The 24,232-nt window shown below is 42.4% G+C and overlaps 1 protein-coding gene across 1 annotated transcript in view; it reads right to left on the minus strand.

The window, feature by feature from the left end:
* The window catches only part of LOC124803129 (neural-cadherin-like), a 55,639-nt gene that overhangs the window by 22,711 nt on the left and 8,696 nt on the right, over window positions 1-24,232 (minus strand). The window contains exon 2 of the mRNA XM_047264308.1: window positions 11,896-12,134. Within this exon, the coding sequence (XP_047120264.1) occupies window positions 11,896-12,134 (239 nt within the window). The remainder of the gene's footprint in view (window positions 1-11,895; window positions 12,135-24,232) is intronic.

Consider the following 24,232-nt stretch of genomic DNA (forward strand, 5'->3'; position numbering starts at 1 on the left):
TTAAAACCGGAGAATATGGTGGCCAATCGAGGACCATGCCAGTGGCCTCTGGGTACGCCAGATTCAGAATGCGGTCCCTAAAATGCTCCTCCAGGACATCAAACAGTCTCCCCCTTTGATGGGGTTGAGCTCCATCTTGCATGAACCAAATCTTGTCGAAATCAGGGTCTTGGATAATGGGAATGAAACCATCTTCCAAAACCTCCATGTACCACTTGGTAGTCACCATGCCATCCAGGAATATCACAATGATTATTCAGTGAGTGGACATCGCACACCACACAGTCACCTGTTGAGGGTGAAGAGGCTTCTCGATTGTGAGATGCAGATTCACAGTCCTCCAAATGGATAAATTTTGCTTTTTGATGAACCCATCCCAAAGAAAGTGGGCTTTGTCACTAAACCAAACCATATTCACATCAAAGTCCTGTTCGTCAATTCTGAGGACAAGTGCTGATGAAACACAACCATTGTTGTAAGGCCCTGGGGCTTAATGGCTGACGGGTTTGAATTTTGTAGGGGAAGAGATGCAGGTTTTCAACAACAATTTGTTGCAGTGTCTGGTTGATCCCCATCTGTTGTGCAACTTGTCTGATTGATTTCCTGGGGCTGATTTGAAACACAGCACATGTCTTCTCAATGTTTTCGGCTTTTCACCCCTGGATGACCAAATTTCCAACACTGTCATCATGAACACTACCCATTATCTCAAACTTGTAAATCAAATTATTGATTGTTGGCACACTTGGACCAGTTGTCTTCAGCTTGAACTCGGTCGCAAACTTCCTTTGAGCTGCAGTTGGGCTGTTATTGCTCACACTGTAGGCCTTTGCAAGTGCTATATGCACAGGCACGCTGTACTGTAACATTTTCCTGTGCAAATTGTCGACAACAAGGCATATGTGCATGTGCATACTAATTCCCATCATGTCCCACAGCCAAACATGCAGTTTGAATGTCCTAACTCAAACCGTTAAGAAATTATAACAATTTTATTTCACATAGTTCAATAATTGTCACTGTAGTTTTCACAGTGTGTATAGATCTTTCTACAATATACAAGAAATATAAAAACAATGCTAAGTAAACTTTTAGTATAAGCAACTAGATGTTCAATATGTCCGACATGCATCTCGTGTGCACCTGATGTGCCAAATGCACTAAACTGTTGAAAGAAAGGCCTAGCAGTCTTGTGGAAAAGAACAAAGTTTTGCATATTAAGTGAATCTTTGAAATTTAAATTTACTAATGAATGACATTCTTGTCTGAGAGATCCTGCAGCTGCATACATTTTAGAAAAGGTTTGACAAAGTGTAAGACATGAATACAATGCCAGAAAATGAAACTGATAATACCCAAATGCCTTTTGTGACATTGGACAGACAAGTGCTCAAATGAGGAAGATGCCCTAATCATATGAGGGATATGTACATGTCAAATGAGGACAGTTTCCACAAAACCCTGCAACTACAAGATTTGCAAAAATAAATTGTATATGTATGTGTGTACTTCTAAATGAGATAAACCCATTGCAGTACATGGACTTCATCAAAACTTACAATTTACCTGTTTAATCTTGCACACCAAACTGAAATTTTAGAATTAGGAGACATTAAGAAATTCATATTCAATATGTTGGACAAGAAATGTGATACATCACTAATACAGGGAGTACAGTATATTGTCTAAAACAAGAGACTTTCTTGAATCAAGTGTTGTTTGCACTTATTTATGCAACCTATAAATTAATACATAAGGGCTAAATTGTGATATGTACTTATTTTAATCATGTTTCTGTCACAAAGCATTTACACTTTTTTTGTCTTGAGAACAGCTTGAAATTACTTGACTTGCAATAATGGTAAGTGAAGTATAAAAGAGAGGATAGGTCATTCACTACTCATGAAATAAAGTAGACACTGAGCACAGGCAGAAAGGCAGAATATGCCAAACTGTCAGATTATGGCTCTCAGGCAAAGGTCCTGAGTTCAAGTCTCAGTCCGGCACACAGTTTTAATCTGCCAGGAAGTTTCATATCAGTGCCCACTCCACTGCAGAGTGAAAATCTCATTCTGGAAGCAAAATTCTTGATGGATTCTAAACTCTTTTTGGAAAGTAGGAACCATTCTTGAAAGCTAAACTCTTGTTGAAAACTAAAAATCTTCTTGTGATAAAAAAGAAAAAATCATTTGACTCCAAGTGAGTAGAGAAGTCCTGATTATGGTGCAAATAATGTAAATTTTGGAAATTTTGAAGTTTTCCCACATTTATGGCCAAATTTTGTATTATACAGTGCTGCTGAAGCAGACAATAAAGCCATTCGCTGATGATCACATTCTTTTTAAGTAGAATACAGGTTACAAATTGTTAAAGAATACATTATTATTCACTATTGGAAGAATCTTGAATCCTATATCGAAGCAATGTATAATGGTATGACATGTGGCGTTGTTGTTGTAATGGGGACCATTTTTTTAAAGTTCCATTTACAGTTAAATAAGTATTCCATTAGGGTGACTTCTTGGTGCTCCTTGCAATATGGGGAAGTGGATTTTGATGCTCTTCACTTGTAATTACTGATTACCTCACCACATCGTAGTAGTCACTGTGTACACCACATCGTACTAGTCACTGTGTATATTCAGTGAGTGTATCAGGAAGAGTGTATGCCTTCGAACGTTTTGCCTGCTGTTTACTTGCAATAAATATATGAACTGAATGCCAGAAATGCCTCATTTTCAATGTAGCTCTGGTGTTGCCATTGATATAGGTAACCACAGTCAGTGCCCAGCAACAGTTGGTAGCACATCAAGAGACTCTGATAGATGCTAGCAGCATTCATGTGGCGCAATGCCACAACAAATGATGCATGCCCACTGAGCCTGCGTCCGCTGGGTGTCAACAAGAGACAATGTGTACCCACTGAGCTTGTCTCCACCAGCTGTCAACAACAGCAATCTCTGCAGGATATAGGACAGCCTCATGGTAGCCAGGATGAGTTCTCTGCGAGCTACTGAGCAGATTATGTAGTGTCATGGCATTCGTAGTGTGTTGCTGAGTGATGACATCTGTAGCTGTATATATCAGTCTATGTTGGTACGGCAATAATTATTGTTGCTGGTGTAAAATACGAAGTCTGTCTAAAAAGTATCCGACCTTTGATTTTCACCCACAAAACAGAGACAATAGTGCGGCACCCTGTACACAGTAAAGGAAGAGACATTTATGCGCATGCATGAATTTTGTCCCCGGCTTCCAGTTCGGTCACTGAGTGGGGTGCTACACAACATGTTCACTGGATTACCGATTCTCTCAAGATGACTGAATACAAGTTGAGCAAAAATAATGCATCAAATTTTATCAAAACCTTGATGATTCTCAAAGCAAAACAATTCGTAAGATTCAGCAGGTGTTTGGAGAAGATGCAATGCGTGTAACACAAATTAAATAGTAGTTCGACTGATTCAAAAAAGGCCGCACATCAGTGGAGAGTGACCAGCCCCAAACCGCTCAGAGTGCACCTGTTGTTGAGAGGGTGCAAAGTTTGGTGATGGCAGATCGTTGTTTGACGTGCGGAAGATTGTCCAAGAGACTGGAGTGAGTAAAGATTTTGCACATGCAATTTTTCATGATGATTTGAACATGCCTCGAGTAGCTGCGAAATTCGTGCCCAAGTTGTTGTCGCCAGAATAAAAAGACCTCCGTTCTGACATTGCACAGGACCTTCTGGACACCACCAACACTGATCCTGGGTTTCTGAACACCATTATTACTGGAGATCAGTCATGGGTGTACAGGTATGACCCAGAACCAAAAAGACAGTTGTCACAATGGAAGCATCCCGACTCTCCAAGGCCGAAGAAGTTGCGGCAGTTGCGAAGCAAAATCAAGGTGACACTGACCATCTTCTTTGATGTCCGTGGATTTTTGCATCACAAATATGCACCGGAAGAACAAACAATGACAAAGGAGTACTATCAAGATGTTCTACGTGACACAGTTTGACACAAAAGACCAGACATGTGGAAGGCAAAAAACTGGCAATTGCATCATGACAATGTCCCCGCACATTCATCCCAGTTGATCCAAAAATTTCTTGGCCAAACATGGAATACAGCCATTTTCAAACCTTTCTACTCTCCAGACATGGCTCTTTGCAACTTTTGGTTGTTTCCAAAATTGAAGGTGCCACTGAAAGGAACCCATTTTGAGGGTAGAGAAGAGATAATGCAGAACACGATGATGGAGCTGAACACCATTAAAAAAGAAGACTTCCAGAGGTGTTTCCAGCAGTGGAATGATTGGTGGGCTAAGTGTGTGCAAGCACAAGGGGACTACTTTGAAGGGGATTAGGGTCCCAACCCCATCAGGTATTCAAAATAATTTTTTTGGCCAAAGGTCAGATACTTTGAAGCAGGCCTCGATGCTCATATATCAACATTCATTCATGATGTGCTCATATAATGAATCCTATTAGTCCAATTGATAGCATAGCATAAAGTGACTACGTTCATGGCCAGTACTTCTGATTAGATCAAAGTTGTGTAAATACACATTTACAAACTGTTGTTGTGATAACATAGATTTTCCCGGCGTATCAAATACTGATGATTTTCACGGGTTTGCAGCCGGGGTCCATCGTCCTGATGACAACACGATATTTCGGCAGACCATCTGGCCGCCATCTTCAGGTGAGATTGAGTGCACAATCACGCCGAAACTGAAGAGACCTCAGATTCAGTGGCTTTGGAGCCTACTGCAACCTACATACTTCTGAATCTGCTTGGTGTATTCATCTCTTGGTCTCCCCCTATGATTTTTACCCTCCACGCTGCCCTACAATACTAAATTGGTGGTCCCTTGATGCCTCAGAACATGGCGTACCAACTGATCCCTTCTTCCAGTCAAGTTGTACCACAAACTCCTCCCCAGTCCTATTCAATACCTCCTCATTAGTTATGTGATCTACCCATCTAATCTTCAGCATTCTTCTCTAGCAGTACATTTCAAAAGCTTCTATTCTCTTCTTGTACAAACTATTTATCATCCATGTTTCACTTCCATACATGGCTACACTCCATACAAATACTTTCAGAAACGACTTCCTGACACTTAAATCTGTACTCTATGTTAACAAATTCCTCTTTTTCAGAAATGCCTTCCTTGCCGTTGCCAATCTACTTTTTATATCCTCTCTACTTTGACCATCATAAGTTATTTTGCTCCCCAAATAGCAAAACTCCTTTACTACTTTAAATGTCTCATTTCCTAATCTAATTCCCTCAGCATCACCTGACTTAATTTGACTACATTCCATTACCCTCGTTTTGTTTTTGTTGATGTTCATCTTATATCCTCCTTTCAACACACTGTCCATTCCATTCAACTGCTCTTCCAAGTCCTTTGCTGTCTCTGACAGAATTACAATGTCATCGGCAAACCTCAAAGTTTTTATTTCTTCTCCATGGATTTTAATACTTACTCCGAATTTTTCTTTTGTTTCCTTTACTGCTTGCTCAATATACAGATTGAATAACATCAGAGAGAGGCTACAACCCCGTCTCACTCCCTTCCCAACCACTGCTTCCCTTTCATGTCCCTCGACTCTTATAACTGCCATCTGGTTTCTGTACAAATTGTAAATAGCCTTTCGCTCCCTGTATTTTACCCCTGCCACCTTCAGAATTTGAAAGAGAGAGTATTCCAGTCAACATTGTCAAAAGCTTTCTCTGAGTCTACAAATGCTAGAAATGTAGGTTTGCCCTTCCTTAATTTGGCTTCTAAGATAAGTCGTAGGGTCAGTATTGCCTCACATGTTCCAACATTTCTACGGAATCCAAACTGATCTTCCCCGAGGTCGGCTTCTATCAGTTTTTCCATTCGTCAGTAAAGAATTTGCGTTAGTATTTTGCAGCTGTGACTTATTAAACTGATAGTTCGGTAATTTTCACATCTGTCAACACCTGCTTTATTTGGGACTGGAATTATTTTCTTGAAGTCTGATGGTATTTTGCCTTTCTCATACATCTTGCTCACCAGATGGTAGAGTTTAGTCAGGACTGGCTCTCCCAAGGCTGTCAGTAGTTCTAATGGAATGTTGTCTACTTCTGGGGCCTTTTTTGACTCAGGTCTTTCAGTGCTCTGTCAAACTCTTCACGCAGTATTGTATCTCCCATTTCATCTTCATCTACATCCTCTTCCATTTCCATAATATTGTCCTCAAGTACATCGTCCTTGTATAGACCCTCTATATACTCCTTCCACCTTTCTGCTTTCCCTTCTTTGCTTAGAACTGGGTTTCCATCTGAGCTTTTGATATTCATACAAATGGTTCCCTTTTTTCCAAAGGTCTCTTTAATTTTCCTGTAGGCAGTATCTGTCTTACACCTAGCGAGATAAGCCACTACATCCTTACATTTGTCCTCTAGACATCCCTGCTTAGCCATTTTGCATTTCCTGTCGATCTCATTTTAGAGACATTTGTATCCCTTTTTGGCTGCTTCATTTATTGCATTTTTATATTTTCTCCTTTCATCAATTAAATTCAATATTTCTTTTGTTACCCATTTATTTCTACTAGCCCTCGTATTTTTACCTACTTGAACCTCTGTTGCCTTCACTACTTCATCCCTCAGAGCTACCCATTCTTCTTCTGCTGTATTTCTTTCCCCCATTCCTGTCAATTTTTCCCTTATACTCTCCCCGAAACTCTGTACAACCTCTGGTTTGGTCAGTCTATCCAGATCCCATCTCCTTAATTTCCCACCTTTTTGCAGTTTCTTCAGTTTTAATCTACAGTTCATAACCAATAGATTGTGGTCAAGAGTCCACATCTGCCCTTGGAAATGTCTTACAATTTAAAACCTGGATCCTAAATCTCTATCTTACCATTATATAACCCTGTCAGTATCTCCAGGCTTCTCCCATGTATACAACCTTCTTTTATGATTCTTGAACTAAGTGTTGGCTATGATTAAGTTATGCTCTGTGCAAAATTCTACCAGGCGGCTTCCTCTTTCATCTCTTGCCCCCAATCCATATTCACCTACTATGTTTCCTTCTGTTCCTTTTCCTACTATCGAATTCCAGTCACCCATGACTATTAAATTTTTGTCTCCCTACAGTGCCTGAATAATTTCTTTTATGTCATCATACATTTCATCAATTTCTTCATCATCTGCAGAGCTAGTTGGCATATAAACTTGTACTACTGTAGTAGGCATGGGCTTCATGTCTATCTCGGCCACAATAATGCGTTCACTATGTTGTTTGTAATAGCTTAACCGGAATCCTATTTTTTTTTTATTCATTATTAAACCTACTCCTGCATTACCCCTATTTGATTTTGTATTTATAGCCCTGTATTCACCTGACCAAAAGTCTTGTTCCTCCTGCCACCTGCCACAGATTCAGAAGGATGTAGGTTGCAGTAGGTACTGGGAGATGAAGAAGCTTGCACAGGATAGAGTAGCATGGAGAGCTGCATCATACCAGCCTCAGGACTGATGACCACAACAACAACAACAACAAGAATAACATGGATGCTAGTTCAACATAGCAGTTTAAAATTTTACATATTAATTTCTTGAAGAAATTAAGATGACTGGTAGCAGCATAAGGAATGGGGTGGTGGAGAGATTAAGTCATTACAGCACTCTGAAATACATCACACAAATTGCAGAGGTGCAGAATCTGAAATATTCTCTATGACTTTTATTTAAATATATATGTCCTTCTGTGCATGTTTTGTCTAAACAAGATGACTAATGGTTAAACCAACAAGTGGATACATGTGTGTTGAAATTTGGCCAGACTTGGCATAATTTTCTTACTTACATTATATATTTCTCATCTGTAGATATTTCTAGCTATTTGTAATTGTTAAAAACCTATTTTTCTGTCACTAGTTTTGTTATTTACATTGAAATATTTCACGATATTGATTTGTACCATGAAAATTGATAGTCACAATTATTAACATAAATGATCTGAGAACAAGTTTACATTAGAGACAATATTTTTAGTCTTCAGTTCTTATTCAAGAAAAATTTCTGTCTTCATTCATAATTTCTCTAATTTTATGAACACTGATGTTATTAATCATTAGGTCTATAAATCTTCACTTACATAATTATTTTCAGAGAACAATACATAAACTAAAACTGATACACAGTTTCACTGACAAAAGTCATGTTAATACTTATTTGAACTATTTCCTGTTCTAGAAGGTAATGGAAGCTGGTTTCATAACATATATATTATTTTTGTGCCAAGTGTGTCAGAGTTGTATCAGACAGCATTTCTAGAGATTGATACATTTTGCTCTCAGATTGACTACGATCTTCGTGTGGCACAAGCAAGTTGCATAATGTACTGTTAAAGAAGTATAATGTAACTGGATAAATAAAAAAAACTACTCACCAAGGTGGCAGGAGGAGAACACACTTATAAAAATGGTTTTATTTATGCCAGTGGCTCCTTCCTCCAGCAGAAGCGTTAAGAGGAAGGAAGGGGGCGAAGGAAAAGGGCTGTTGAGGTTTTGGAAAAGCGGAAGAGATTGTAAAAGTCACCCAGAACCCCAGGTCAGGGGAGGCTTACTGGACACGATGAGGGGGCTGCACCAGATGATTTGAAAACCTGTGAATTTGAAGGTGGAAGGCAGAGTAATATGTAAAACAGAGATTACTGCTATAACATTTCCTAGATCGTCTGAAATCCCATCCCACTGCCACCACGTATGTTGCTTGTCACCATGTCACCATTGATGTCACCTCCCTCTATACCAACAACCCTGATGTACATGGTCTGTCTGATGCTGAATATTTCCACAGTCAGTGCCCACCTGATTTCACCCCTACAACATCCTTCCTGCTCACCTTAATCAACTTTATACTTACCAACAACTACTTTACCTTTGAGCGGCAACACACAAACAGATCAGGGATATGGCTGTGGGAACCAGGATGACTCCTTCCTATGCCAACCTTTTCATGGGCCACTTGGAGTGTGTTTTCCTAGCATCCACAAGCCTTCAGCTCCTAGCCTGGTTTTAGTACATTGATGACATGTTTGCCATTTGTGCACATGGTGAGGCTGACCTGTTAAAATTCTTGCAACCTCTATATCCCTTATCCCACTTAATTTTCACATGGTAAGATTCCGAATCTCAGGCCACTCTCCTGATGTTGACCTCATCCTCACTGAAGGCCAACTACATACTTCTGTTCACATTAAATCTACTAGCAAACAAACTACTTACATTTTGACAAGTTGTCATCCTTTCTGTGTCAAATGTTCCCTCCCATACAGCCTATGCCTTCAGGCAAATGTATTTGTTCAGACTCTTTACAGCAATGCACCATCACTCTCACCTCGGCCTTCACTAGATGTAATTAACTGACCAGCCTAGTTCAAAAACAGATTTTCTAGGCTATCACATCCAGTTCTGGTACTGCTGATCGCTCCTAAAAACACTGGAGCACACCACTTGTCACTTAGTATTATCGTGGTCTTGACTGTGATTACAGCTGATTATAGCTACTTCAACAAGGCCATGACTTCCTTAAATCATGCCCTGAAATGAAATCCATTCTGTCTGAGATTTTGCTCACCACACTTAGAATTGCTTTTCATCACCCTTCCAATCTCTGTAATATCCTTGTCAGATCCTAGGCTCCTTCTGCATCCATATTCCTAACCTATGGTTCCTACCACTGTGACCATCCCCAACACAAAACTTGTCCTATGCACCCTTCTACTGCACATATACCAGCCCTGTAACTAGCAAAACATATATGGTTCAAATGGCTCTGAGCACTATGGGACTTAACAGCTATGGTCATCAGTCCCCTAGAACTTAGAACTACTTAAACCTAACTAACCTAAGGACATCACACAACACCCAGTCATCACGAGGCAGAGAAAATCCCTGACCCCACCAGGAATCGAACCCGGGAACCCGGGCACGGGAAGCGAGAACGCTACCGCACGACCACGAGATGCGGACAGCAAAACATATACTGTCAAAGGGAAAGCCACCTGTGAAATGACACGTCACACACCAGCTGTTACATAAACACTGTTTGGCCTTTTTATGTCAGCATTACTACCACTAAGTTATCAGTTAGGATGAATGGGCATAGGCAGAGGGTGTATACCAGCATGACACATTATCCTGTTACAGAGCATGCTCTACAACATGTCAGTAATGACCTCAGTGGCTGTTTCGCCACATGTGTCACCTGAATTCTTCCCCCAGACACCAGTTTCTCAGAACTCTGCAAGTGGAAACTAGCCCTACAATGTGTCCTTGGTTCTCACTACCCACCTCACTTTAATTTACAATAATTTCTCCCTCAGCATTTCTTCACTAAATTTTAGTGTTCTACATCTTTCATTTTCTGACCAATCCATTTTTTGCCATACTCTTCCCACCTCTGTAACATGCAATGCATTTAGATTTTCACTCTTATTAACTTGTGCACAATGTTTTAGCAGTAAGATCTGTCTTCAATATTACCCTGCCTTCCATCTTTAAGCTCACAGGTTTTCAAATCTCATCTGGTGCAGTTCCCGACAATCATCATTTCCTTTTCATCACGTCCAGTAAGTCTCCCCTGACCTGAGGTTCTGAGTGACTTTTCCAAACTCTATCCCTTTATCTAAACTTCTCCAGTCATTTTCCTTCACCTCTCTTCCTTCTCCTTCAGCCCTTCTCCTGGAAGAAGGAACCACTGCCTCCGAAAGCTTGCGTATGTAAAACTTTTTTTTAATATATATATTTGTGTTCTCCTGGTGCTACGAGTAGATTTTTTTATCTATCCAGATACATTATATTATCAAAAACTTTTTTTAATGTCGTGTTGTTTATGTTATTGTAAAATGTGTTTCAAGAACACTGAAACAAAAGAAGAAAATGGTTAACAGCAGCATAACATTCCAGTGACTTGTCATTTAAATGAACCCTGGACAAAATCGTCTCAAAAGGTTACACTGGAACACAGGAAGCAGCCCTGACACTGAGACCAGCTTTGCATGATAAGGACTATTTATCTGCAAATATGCTGCACCTTCTCCTACAAGCTAGTTCTAATGTTTTCTAAACTATGAGACAGTTCAAACAATGAGGGAATAAATATTTCAATTCTTTGTAATATATGGACATTAAGTAAGGGATTGCATTATGTAATGTAGATGTGTTTCCCATATTTTTTTGTAAAGCTTAACAGAAGTGGAAATAGCTATGCAGCACCCCAGTGCCAAGACAATATGAGTAGCCAACTGAAAACTATGCTGAGACTGTAAGAGTTTTGAAATTTTGCTGCATGTTCAATTCAGTTGGTTAATAATTTCCTGATTGGGATGAAACACACAACAGAGGTTGATGTTCAACTATGTACTTGTGCAAACACCACTTTTTTCTCTTGATATGTGACTGGAGCTAATAAAACATGAACTGTGGTGGGTAGTTTTCAAGTCTTGATTGCTTATTATGCTGTCAGATAATGATTGAATTGCTGAAGTAAAAATTTATTACGCTTGGACTTGGGTCACAAATTATCTGAAACTGCTCTCAGGAGAGGGGGGTGCTGTTTTGTGGCTGTTTGATGAGGGTGTGTGTGTAATGTTAACAACATTTGGAGTTATGGGAGGGAGATCTGGTTGTGGACCACATGTTAAGGGTGGTGCCAGCCTGCCTTTGAAGGCAAGATTTTCAACAACCACCTTCCAATACAACGATTGTCTGCCTAGAATAAACATTTTTGTACAACAGTTAAGAAGTGTGAACAATACTTTGAAAACTCTAGTTATGAATTATATTAAGACAGAAATAATAAATAATAATTAATATATATTAGAAATCATCATTATTGCTAATTATGGTTTCACTCTTACCAAGAATTAAGATACTGATTAGTAACAAGGCTGTCAAACTCCAGGCCGTGAGACTGAAGGCAGATTTGTCTCCCAAAAACTTGCAGTTCATGCCTGTTTCACCATCTGGACACTGACAATTGTAGTGAAATTTTGTGTTCTGGTACAAGCATTCATCTGAACCAATGCACGACTTTCTCTCACAGGTCTCTGTAGCACAGTCTTTACTTTTGGTAGCCAGTACTTTTTCATCACTGCACCTTAAGACACAAAACTAGATATAGAGATATTAACATTAACATGGAACTTGCACAATAAATCAATTTAAGACAAAAATAACGCTTGAACTACATCTGAGGAATAACTATATCAGTACATCAAGAAATCCTGTCTCCACTTTTCTCATTCAGTAATTATCCATTAAAATCTTCATCAGTCACAAAATACTAAACAGCTGGCCAAGCAAGAAGGTAATGTGGTGGACTAACTTCTAGTTCAAATTCCTATCTGATCATCCAAGGTTAGTTTTACGTTTAAGGCATATGCCAAGGTGGTTCCTTACAAAGCATACAGGTGATTTTGTTCTCATTTCTTCCCCAAATCTAAGCTTGGGCTCTGTCATTAATAACCTCTACATCAGATTGGTGTTAAACCCTAAATTTCCTACTTTTCTCTTACACAGTTGCAAAGGGACTGACTAACAAGAAAACTATAAAAAATTAAGATACTCTTCTTTGTAAGAAGGCTAACTTGGAAAGAAGTGTGAATAAAACATTGGAAAGATGAACATCTAAATAATTACAAGAACTTATGATCAGGAGAAGGACACATCACAGTACAATCTAAAAGTACGTACCATATCCAGATGACCATGGGCATAAGTTAAATTATATTTAGCAGACACAGAAATACCAGTATTGACATAGAAATTCAGAATAACAAATGTTAAACTAGCATCACAAGATGTGTAATGAACCTATGTCATGCATGATTTTCATGTCCAGATTTTATTTTCATTTAACAACAGCAATAATAATAATAATAATAATACTAAAATAGAATATAACTTGCTTAGAATTTCCTGTCTCTTAAGACTATAACACAAGTTTAGTGGCCAAGAACCTGCATGACTGACTTATATATAAACTCAATGATAAGTTTAAAAACTTTTAGTATGTAGCAAGATGTAATGTATGTACATAAATCAGTTTTCATGACATTACATTAAAAACAACTAATTAGTAAAAACCAAATCATTATATGATACTTGTATATATGAATTATATTGTTAATGGAAAATCCAGGATGAAATGTAACAATATTAGGGAAGGTGAAGTTGCTACTCACCATATAGCAGAGGTGCTGAGTCGCGATAGGCACAACAAAAAGGTGAGGGCACCCTATCCACATTCCTCAAGTACCTCAACAACTTCTCCCCCATTTGCTTCACCTGGTCCTACTCAACCCAACAAGCCACGTTCCTAGATGTTGACCTCCACCTCAGAGATGGCTACATCAGTACATATGTCCATATCAAACCTACTAACCACCAGCAATACCTCTACTTTGACAGCTGCCACCCATTCCATACCAAGAAGTCCCTTCCATACAGCCCAGCCGCCCACGGTTGTCGCATCTGCAGTGCTGAGCAGCCCCTCTCAAAATATACCAGGGTCTCACTGAAGCCTTCATTGACCGTAATTATCCTCCCAACCTTGTACAAAAACAAATCTCCCGTGCTTACCTCTTCAGACTCCCACCACCTCCCAAAGTCCCACATTTCAGCCACAGAGGAGCATTCCCCTCGTAACTCGGTACCATTCAGGACTGGAGCAACTGAATTACATTCTCCGCCAAGGTTTCAATTACCTCTCGTCGCGCCCTGAAATGAAAAATGTCCTGCCCACTTTCCTTCCCAACGCTCCTACAGTGGCATTCTGCCGTCCAATGAACCTTCACAATGTACTCATCCATCCTTACACATCCCCTGCTCCCAATCCCTTACCTCATGGCTCATACCCCTGTAATAGACCTAGATGCAAGACCTGTCTCATACATCCTCCTACCACCAAGTACTCCAGTCCAGTCACTAACATCACCTATCCCATCAAAGGCGGGGCTACCTCTGAAACCATTCACGTGATTTACAAGCTAAGCTGCAACCACTGTGCTGCATTCTATGTAGGCATGACAACCAACAAGCTGTCTGTCCGCATGAATGGCCACGATATCCCTCATCTCAATGATTGCTTCTCAGCATGTGCCATATGGATGCTTCCCACCAACACCAGCTTTTCTGAATTGCACAGGTGGGAATTTTCCCTGCAATACATCCTACATTCCTGTAACCCTCCTTGTCTCACTCAACCTCTGTTAATCACTGTTCACACCCATGCAGCCCCATCCCTGTTCCCATTCCAGCACTACACAGCCGTCATTTCACCGCCACACCCAGTCTTTTCATTTCTCTCCTTTCTGCTTCCCCCCCCTTCTCTCCTGCCCTCCGTCTAAACTGCATCACTTCACTGTCCGGCACCCCCACCATACTATCCATTCCTCCCCCTCCCCACCCCAGCCACCTCTTTCATGCACTGGTGCTGCTGCTTGCAGTGTGGTTTCAGTAATCTGAGACGTGTGTGCAAGTTCTTGTGTGTCTGTGTGTGTGTGTGTGTGTGTGTGTGTGTGTGTGTGTGTGTGTCTATTGCTGACAAAGGCCTTAATGGCCGAAAGCTATAATTGTGTGAATCTTTTTGTTGCGCTTATCACGACTCAGCATCTCCACTAACCGGTTCATAGCAACTTCCCTTCTCTAATATAATTATATTGTTTAAGTGTAAATGTTTGTACATAATGTAGTTGATTAACATAGTAACATATAAATCTTAGGTTGTTAAATACTTTTCTGACTACCAAATTCGACAATAACACATAAATTCATACCATGGTTATAATCACATTGATTTGTAGAATTTTCCTCTTCTTACTTGTTCCAAATCATTCTGTATTTACTGTACACTTTTGGTACTTCTTCATGTTAGTGTCAGAACACAACTCTTCTCTATACACTGTACAGTGTGAGATGTTAGCATTTGCCCAAGGAACAAATCATTTATAAAAATGTACAATGTATTTGAGTCTCTGCCATATCAAATGAAATATTTAGCTCTGTTAATATCCAGTGGCTTCCCTGTGTGGCACTGAATTATTTGGATAAAATCATTTGATATCTTCTTGACACTTTTATGTAATATTCTGAACAATTCAGGTGTAAGATATGACACCAATGTTGTAAATTTGGTGTTTGGCTCTGGAATCATCATTCCACATGTAAGTTACTACTAGTCTTATCTTTCAGTTTATCTGAAAATATTATGAAAAGGATAGACTGCTCTCACCATATAGCAGAGATGTCAAGTCCCATACAGACCCAATAAAAAGGCTGCCAAACAACTAAGCTTTTGGCCAAAAAGGCCTTCACTGGAATTAGACAACACACATCACATAAATGCAGCTCACACACACCTGACCACAGTGTCTGGCTGCCAAGGCCAGACTGCGAGCAGCAGTGCATGATAAAAGAAGCAGTCTGGGTAGTGGGGGTAAGGAGGATGCTGGGGTGGGGAGGGGAAGGGATAGCAGGGCAGGGATGGGGAACAGTAAAGTGCTGCTTGTGGGAGCATATAAGCAATGAGGTGGAGAGAGGTTAGGGCAGCTAGATGCAGTCAGAAGGTTAGACAGTGGGCAGAGGGGGGAGGGGGGGTATGTGTGTGTGTATGGAGTAGGGGCAGTGGAAAAGGAAAAAAGGAAGGAAGTAAAAAGAGTGTGGGTGAATTGGTGGAATAGAGGGCTGTTTAGTGCTGGAGTGGGAAGTGACCAATGAGGGTTGAGGCCAGGAGAGTTACAGGAACATAGAATATACAACAGGGAAGGATCCCACCTTCACAATTCAGAAAAGCTGGTGTTGGTAGAAAGGATCCACATGGCACAGGCTGTGAAGCAGTCATTAAAATGAAGAACGTTGTGTTGGGCAGTGTGCTCAGCAACTGAGTGGTTAAGCTGTTTCTTGGGCACAGTTGGTCAGTGGCCATTTGTGGAGAAAGACACCTTTTTAGTTGTCATGCTCAAGTAGAATGCAGCACAGTGGTTGCAGCTTAGCTTGTAGAACACATGACTGATTCCACAGGTAGCCCAACCTGTGATGGGATAGGTGTTGCTTGTGTCTGGATTGCAGTAGGTGGTTGTGAGAGGATGTATGGGACAGGTCTTGCATCTAGGTCTATTGTACGGTTATGAGCCATGAGGCACAGGCTTGGGAGAAGGGGCTGGGCAAGGGATGGACAAGGGTATTGTGTAGGTCCAGTGGGTGGCAGAATACCACTGTGGGAGGGGTGGTAAGGATACTGGTTAGGACACTCCTTATTTCAGAGCATGACGAGAGGTAGCCATAACTCTGGCAGAGAATGCAATTCAGCTGCTCTAGTCCTGGGTGGTACTGAGTCACAAGGGGAGTGCTCCTCTGTAGCTGGATGGTGGGACATCAGAGGTGTGTGGTGACGAGAGATATGACATGGGAGGTCTGTTTCTGTAAAGGTTGGAAGTGTAATTACTGTCTGTGATGGCTTCAGTGAGACCCTTGGGGTATTCTGAGAGGGACTGCTTGTCACTACAGATGCAATGGCCACAGGTGGTTAGGCTGTTTGGAAGAGACTTCTTGATATGGAATGGATGGCAGCTGTCAAACTGGAGGTATTGTGTTGGTCAGTACGTTTGATATGGATGAATGTACTGATGTAGACCTCTTTGAGGTGGAGGCCAAAACTGAGAAAGGTGACTTGTTGGGTTGAGGAGGAACAGGTGAAGCGAATGGGGAGAGAAGGTGTTGAGGAATGTGGATAGGGCGTCCTCACCCTTAATCCAGATTATCTAGATGTCAATTAATCTGAACCAGATGAGGGGTTTGGGATTCTGGGTGGCTAGAAAGAATTTTTCTATAGGATGATACCATGTGGGTGCATATTGCATATCCCGGATTTGTGTGTATGTTGTCTAATTCCAATGAAGGCCTTTTTGGCTGAAAACTTACTCGTTTGACAGTCTTTTTGTTGTGCCTATCTGGGACTCAACACCTCTGCTATATGGTGAGTAGCAATATCTTCTTTTCATAATATTGTCATTATTCCATCCTGGATTTTCCATTCATTATATCTGCCTCATTCACCAAAGTAGTAAAGTTAAATACAGAATAAAGTTGATAAACCTTATAGAAATGGTGAAAAAGTAACTTGTGATGGGCTGAGGTGAGAGCCACGGAAACGGAAACACCTCAGCTCATCACAATGAGACTACCATGCCAGAAGAACAAAGGGAGTGATTGTTACAAAACATTTTCATGCAAACATCAGTCCAGCCTCCAAAGTCACATTGCCTCTTACTAAGTTTTCTCTTCTTCCACAGGATAACCACAGCATTTATGAAAAGATCAATATGATCTTATTCTGAAATTGTTTTTGTAATGCCATTTAGCCTGAAGATGAAGTATTCCCTCGAAACAAGTAACAGAATAAATAAATAATACAATACTTAACAAAGTTTGTGACTGGTAGCGGTAATTTAAAAAGCTTTCACATAGTGCTCGTTCTGCCAGGTTGCAGGAGAGCTTTTGTGGAGTTTGTAAGGTAGGAGATGAGGTACTAGCAGAAGTAAAGCTGTGAGGATGGATCATGAGTCATGCTTGGGTAGCTCAGTCGGTAGAGCAGTTGACCGTGAAAGGGATGGGTCCCGAGATCAAGTCTCAGTCTGGCACATAGTTTTAATCTGCTAGGAAGGTTCATATCAGTGCAACCTCCACTGCAGAGTGAAAATTTAATTCTGGTTTCCAAATACTTGGCCAGCACAATCACTTGATCTCAAGCCCTGTGATTTCTAGTTGTGGGGCTACCTGAAGGACAGGGTTTACCAAGAGAACATTCACACATGTGCTGATCTGAAGTGCAGCATATCAAGAGAGGTAGCAGGATGGATCTCATTTCAATCTCAATCCTCCCCACTCCACCAAGAGTGTCTTTCCGCTGTCCACCTAACCTTCGTAACCTCTTAGTTCATCCCTCTGAAATCCCTAAACCACCCTCCCTACCCTCTGGCTCCTACCCTTGTAACCACCCCCGGTGTAAAACCAGTCCCATGCACCCTCCCACCACCACCTACTCCAGTTCTGTAACCTGGAAGGTGTACACAATCAAAGGCAGAGCCACGTGTGAAAGCACCCACGTGATTTACCAACCGACCTGCCTACACTGTGAAGCTTTCTATGTGGGAACGACCAGCAACAAACTGCCCATTCGCATGAATGGACACAGGCAGACAGTGTTTGTTGGTAATGAGGATCACCCCGTGGCTAAACATGCCTTGGTGCATGGCCAGCACATCTTGGCACAGTGTTACACTGTCCGGGATATCTGGATACTTCCCACTAACACCAACCTGTCTGAACTCCGCAGATGGGAACTTACCCTTCAGTATATCCTCTCCTCTCGTTATCCACCAGGCCTCAACCTCCGCTAATTTCAAGTTGCCACCCCTCATACCTCACCTGTCTTTCAACAACATCTTTGCCTCTCTACTTCCGCCTCGACTGACATCTCTGCCCAAACTCTTTGCAAATGTCGGCTTGTGTCGGTGTATGTGCGGATGGATATGTGTGTGTGCGAGTGTATACCTGTCCTTTTTTGCCCCTAAGGTAAGTCTTTCCGCTCCCGGAATTGGATTGACTCCTTACCCTCTCCCTTAAAACCCACATCCTTTCGTCTTTTCCTCTCCTTCCCTCTTTGCTGACGAAGCAACCATTGGTTGCCAAAGCTAGAATTTTGTGTGTATGTATGTGTCTGTTTGTGTTTCTATCGACCTGCCAGTGCTTTCGTGTGATAAGTCACATCATCTTTGTTTTTAAATATATTTTTCCCGCGTGGAATGTTTCCCTATTTTTTATATATATAAAAAAAACAAAGATGATCTGACTTACCGAACGAAAGGCAGGTCGAATCACACACAAACAAACACAAACACACACACAAAATTCAAGCTTTCGCAACAAACTGTTGCCTCATCAGGAAAGTGGGAAAGAGAAGGAAAGACGAAAGGATGTGGGTTTTAAGGGAGAGTGTAAGGAGTCATTCCAATCCCGGGTGCGGAAAGGCTTACCTTAGGGGGAAAAAAGGACGGGTATACACTCGCACACACACACATATCCATCCACACATATACAGACACAAGCAGACATCTCACAAGCAGACATATTTAAAGACAAAGAGTATGGGCAGAGATGTCAGTCGAGGCGGAAGTGAAGAGGCAAAGATGATGTTGAATGACAGGTGAGGTATGAGTGACGGCAACTTGAAATTAGCGGAGATTGAGGCCTGGTGGGTAACGGGAAGAGAGGATATATTGAAGAGCAAGTTCCCATCTCCGGAGTTGGGATGGGTTGGTGTTGGTGGGAAGTATCCAGATAACCCGGACGGTGTAACACTGTGCCAAGATGTGCTGGCCATGCACCAAGGCATGTTTAGCCACAGGGTGATCCCCATTACCAACAAACACTGTCTGCCTGTGTCCATTCATGCGAATGGACAGTTTGTTGCTGGTCATTCCCACATAGAATGCATCACAGTGTAGGCAGGTCAGTTGGTAAATCACGTGGGTGCTTTCACATGTGGCTCTGCCTTTGATCGTGTACACCCTCCGGGTTACAGGACTGGAGTAGGTGGTGGTGGGAGGGTGCATGGGACAGGTTTTACACTGGGGGCAGTTACAAGGATAGGAGCCAGAGGGTAGGGAAGGTGGTTTGGGGATTTCATAGGGATGAACTAACAGGTTACGAAGGTTAGGTGGACGGCAGAAAGACACTCTTGGTGGAGTGGGGAGGATTTCCTGAAGGATGGATCTCATTTCAGGGCAGGATTTGAGGAAGTCGTATCCCTGCTGGAGAGCCACATTCAGAGTCTGGTCCAGTCACAGAAAGTATCCTGTCACGAGTGGGGCACTTTTGTGGTTCTTCTGTGGGGGATTCTGGGTTCGAGGGGATGAGGAAGTGGTTCTGGTTATTTGCTTCTGTACCAGGTTGGGAGGGTAGTTGCGAGATGCGAAAGCTGTTGTCAGGTTGTGGGTGTAATGGTTCAGGGATTCCGGACTGGAGCAGATTCGTTTGCCACGAAGACCTAGGCTGTAGGGAAGGGACCGTTTGATGTGGAATGGGTGGCAGCTGTCATAATGGAGGTACTGTTGCTTGTTGGTGGGTTTGATGGGGACAGACGTGTGAAGCTGGCCATTGGACAGGTGGAGGTCAACGTCAAGGAAAGTGGCATGGGATTTGGAGTAGGACCAGGTGAATCTGATGGAACCAAAGGAGTTGAGGTTGGAGAGGAAATTCTGGAGTTCTTCTTCCCTGTGAGTCCAGATCATGAAGATGTCATCAATAAATCTGTACCAAACTTTGGGTTGGCAGGCCTGGGTAACCAAGAAGGTTTCCTCTAAGCAACCCATGAATAAGTTGGCATACGAGGGGACCATCCTGGTACCCATGGCTGTTCCCTTTAATTGTTGGTATGTCTGGCCTTCAAAAGTGAAGAAGTTGTGGTTCAGGATGAAGCTGGCTAAGGTGATGAGGAAAGAGGTTTTAGGTAGGGTGGCAGGTGATCGGCATGAAAGGAAGTGCTCCATCGCAGTGAGGCCCTGGACGTGCGGAATATTTGTGTATAAGGAAGTGGCATCAATGGTTACAAGGATGGTTTCCGGGGGTAACAGATTGGGTAAGGATTCCAGGCGTTCAAGAAAGTGGTTGGTGTCTTTGATGAAGGATGGGAGACTGCATGTAATGGGTTCAAGGTGTTGATCTACGTAGGCAGAGATACGTTCTGTGGGGGCTTGGTAACCAGCTACAATGAGGCAGCCGGGATGATTGGGTTTGTGGATTTTAGAAAGAAGGTAGAAGGTAGGGGTGCGGGGAGTCAGTGGGGTCAGGAGGTTGATGGAGTCAGGTGAAAGGTTTTGCAGGGGCCTAAGGTTCTGAGGATTCCTTGAAGCTCCGCCTGGACATCGGGAATGGGGTTACCTTGGTAAACTTTGTATGTGGTGTTGCCTGAAAGCTGACGCAGTCCCTCAGCCGCATACTCCCGACGATCAAGCACCACGGTCATGGAACCCTTGTCCGCCGGAAGAATGACGATGGATCGGTCAGCCTTAATATCACGGATAGCCTGGGCTTCAGCAGTGGTGATTTTGGGAGTAGGATTAAGGTTTTTTAAGAAGGATTGAGATGCAAGACTGGAATTCAGAAATTCCTGGAAGGTTTGGAGAGGGTGATTTTGAGGAAGAGGAGGTGGGTCCCGCTGCGACGGAGGACAGAACTGTTCCAGGCAGGGTTCAATTTGGATGGTGTCTTGGGGAGTTGGATCATTAGGAGTAGGGTTAGGATCATTTTTCTTCGTGGCAAAGTGATATTTCCAGCAGAGAGTACGAGTGTAGGACAGTAAATCTTTGACGAGGGCTGTTTGGTTGAATCTGGGAGTGGGGCTGAAGGTGAGGCCTTTGGATAGGACAGAGGTTTCAGATTGGGAGAGAGGTTTGGGGGAAAGGTTAGCTAATGAATTAGGGTGTTGTGGTTCCAGATTGTGTTGATTGGAATTTTGAGGTTTTGGTGGGAGTGGAGCTGGAAGTGGGAGATTGAGTAGATGGGAGAGACTGGGTTTGTGTGCAATGAGAGGAGGTTGAGGTTTGCTGGAAAGGTTGTGAAGGGTGAGTGAGTTTCCTTTCCGGAAGTGGGAAACCAGGAGATTGGATAGTTTTTTGAGGTGGAGGGTGGCATGCTGTTCTAATTTACGGTTGACCTGTAGGAGGATGCTCTGAACAGCCGGTGTGGATGTGGGAGAGGAAAGATTCAGGACTTTTATTAAGGATAGGAGTTGACGGGTGTGTTCATTGGCTGAGTTGATGTGTAGGTGAAGGATTAGTTGGGTGAGGGCAATGGATTGTTCATTTTGGAACTGGTGATGGAAAGAAGGGTTGCAGCCAGAGATGGGAACTTTATGTGTGAGGCCTTTGGGGGTAGTGCCAAATGACAGACAAGCCTGAGAAAATAGAATATGGGAGCGTAATCTGGCTAGGGCAAAGGCATGTTTGCGGAGGGAATGTAAATAAAAGTTAATGGGGTCGTTGTGGGGGTGTTGTGAGGGTGACATGGTATTAGAAGGTGGAAAGTGTAAAATGAGGCTGAAATGAAAATGAAAATAAAAATATATGGGGAGAGAGAAAGGTGAACTGGAAAGTAACTGGAGATCTGGTGTGAAAAAAGGCGAGAAGGTGTTGGTTACAGCTGGGCTATGTTGGACTTGGGTTGGTAGACAACGATGTGCACAAAGATTAGGTGGTTGTGTTGCCGCCAAAACACGTTAAAGGACGGAGAAATTCGGGAAAATTTCGAAAAAACTGCGTGTAATATATTAAAAGGAGTGGTTTTGTGGTGGGAGATTATGAAAATGAGGTTAACAATTGTCTGACGAAGAAATAATGACGTTAAAACCTGTGGGAAGCAGATAAAAATTATCAGTGATGTGCGAAAAACGGAAATGGAAATAAGGCGAAAGTTATTAGAACTAGCCGAAATGGTTGTTTAAAAGGTGAAAGGAACTGTTTGTGAACTAGAAATGGTGGACTTTATAGCAGCGGTAGTGTTGAAAGCGGCAAAAAAATTTTTTTGGTTATGGTTTGGAAGTGTGTTACGTATTACTGAGTGTATATAGGCGGGATAAAATGGTATAGCAGATTATGGTAAAAAGGAGAAGGTGAATACAAAGTGAAGCTACTGGCAAAAACAGAAAGAGAAAATAAGACGACAGAAAATATTTCGAAATGCAACAGTGACAATAACACACGTAATTGTTGGGTTCAAATTACTGATATCAATATAATAGAGAGAAACATTCCACGTGGGAAAAATATATCTAAAAACAAAGATGATGTGACTTACCGAACGAAAGCGCTGGCAGGTCGAAAGACACACAAACAAACACAAACACACACACAAAATTCAAGCTTTCGCAACAAACTGTTGCCTCATCAGGAAAGAAGGAAGGAGAGGGAAAGACTAAAGGATGTGGGTTTTAAGGGAGAGTGTAAGGAGTCATTCCAATTCCGGGTGCAGAAAGACTTACCTTAGGGGGAAAAAAGGACGGGTATACACTCTCACACACACACATATCCATCCACACATATACAGACACAAGCAGATACCTCACAAGCAGACATATTTAAAGACAAAGAGTATGGGCAGAGATGTCAGTCGAGGCGGAAGTGAAGAGGAAAAGATGATGTTGAATGACAGGTGAGGTATGAGTGGCGGCAACTTGAAATTAGCGGAGATTGAGGCCTGGAGGGTAACGGGAAGAGAGGATATATTGAAGAACAAGTTCCCATCTCCGGAGTTCGGATAGGTTGGTGTTGGTGGGAAGTATCCAGATAACCCGGACGGTGTAACACCGTGCCAAGATGTGCTGGCCGTGCACCAAGGCATGTTTAGCCACAGGGTGATCCTCATTACCAACAAACACTGTCTGCCTGTGTCCATTCATGCGAATGGACGGTTTGTTGCTGGACATTCAAACATAGAATGCATCACAGTGTAGCCAAGTCAGTTGGTAAATCACGTGGGTGCTTTCACATGTGGCTCTGCCTTTAATCGTGTACACCCTCCGGGTTACAGGACTGGAGTAGGTGGTGGTGGGAGGGTGCATGGGACAGGTTTTACACCGGGGGCGGTTACCAGGACTGGAGCCAGAGGGTAGGGAAGGTGGTTTGGGGATTTCATAGCGATGAACTAACAGGTTACGAAGGTTAGGTGGACGGCAGAAAGACACTCTTGGTGGAGTGGGGAGGATTTCATGAAGGATGGATCTCATTTCAGGGCAGGATTTGAGGAAGTCGTATCCCTGCTGGAGAGCACATTCAGAGTCTGGTCCAGTCCCGGAAAGTATCCTGTCACGAGTGGGGCACTTTTGTGTTTCTTCTGTGGGGGATTCTGGGTTTGAGGGGCTGAGGAAGTGGCTCTGGTTATTTCCTTCTGTACCAGGTTGGGAGGGTAGTTGCGAGATGCGAAAGCTGTTGTCAGGTTGTGGGTGTAATGGTTCAGGGATTCCGGACTGGAGCAGATTCGTTTGCCACGAAGACCTAGGCTGTAGGGAAGGGACCGTTTGATGTGGAATGGGTGGCAGCTGTCATAATGGAGGTACTGTTGCTTGTTGGTGGGTTTGATGGGGACAGACGTGTGAAGCTGGCCATTGGACAGGTGGAGGTCAACGTCAAGGAAAGTGGC

This window comes from Schistocerca piceifrons, chromosome 6 (assembly GCF_021461385.2).
Source record: "Schistocerca piceifrons isolate TAMUIC-IGC-003096 chromosome 6, iqSchPice1.1, whole genome shotgun sequence".
NCBI lineage: Eukaryota > Metazoa > Arthropoda > Insecta > Orthoptera > Acrididae > Schistocerca > Schistocerca piceifrons.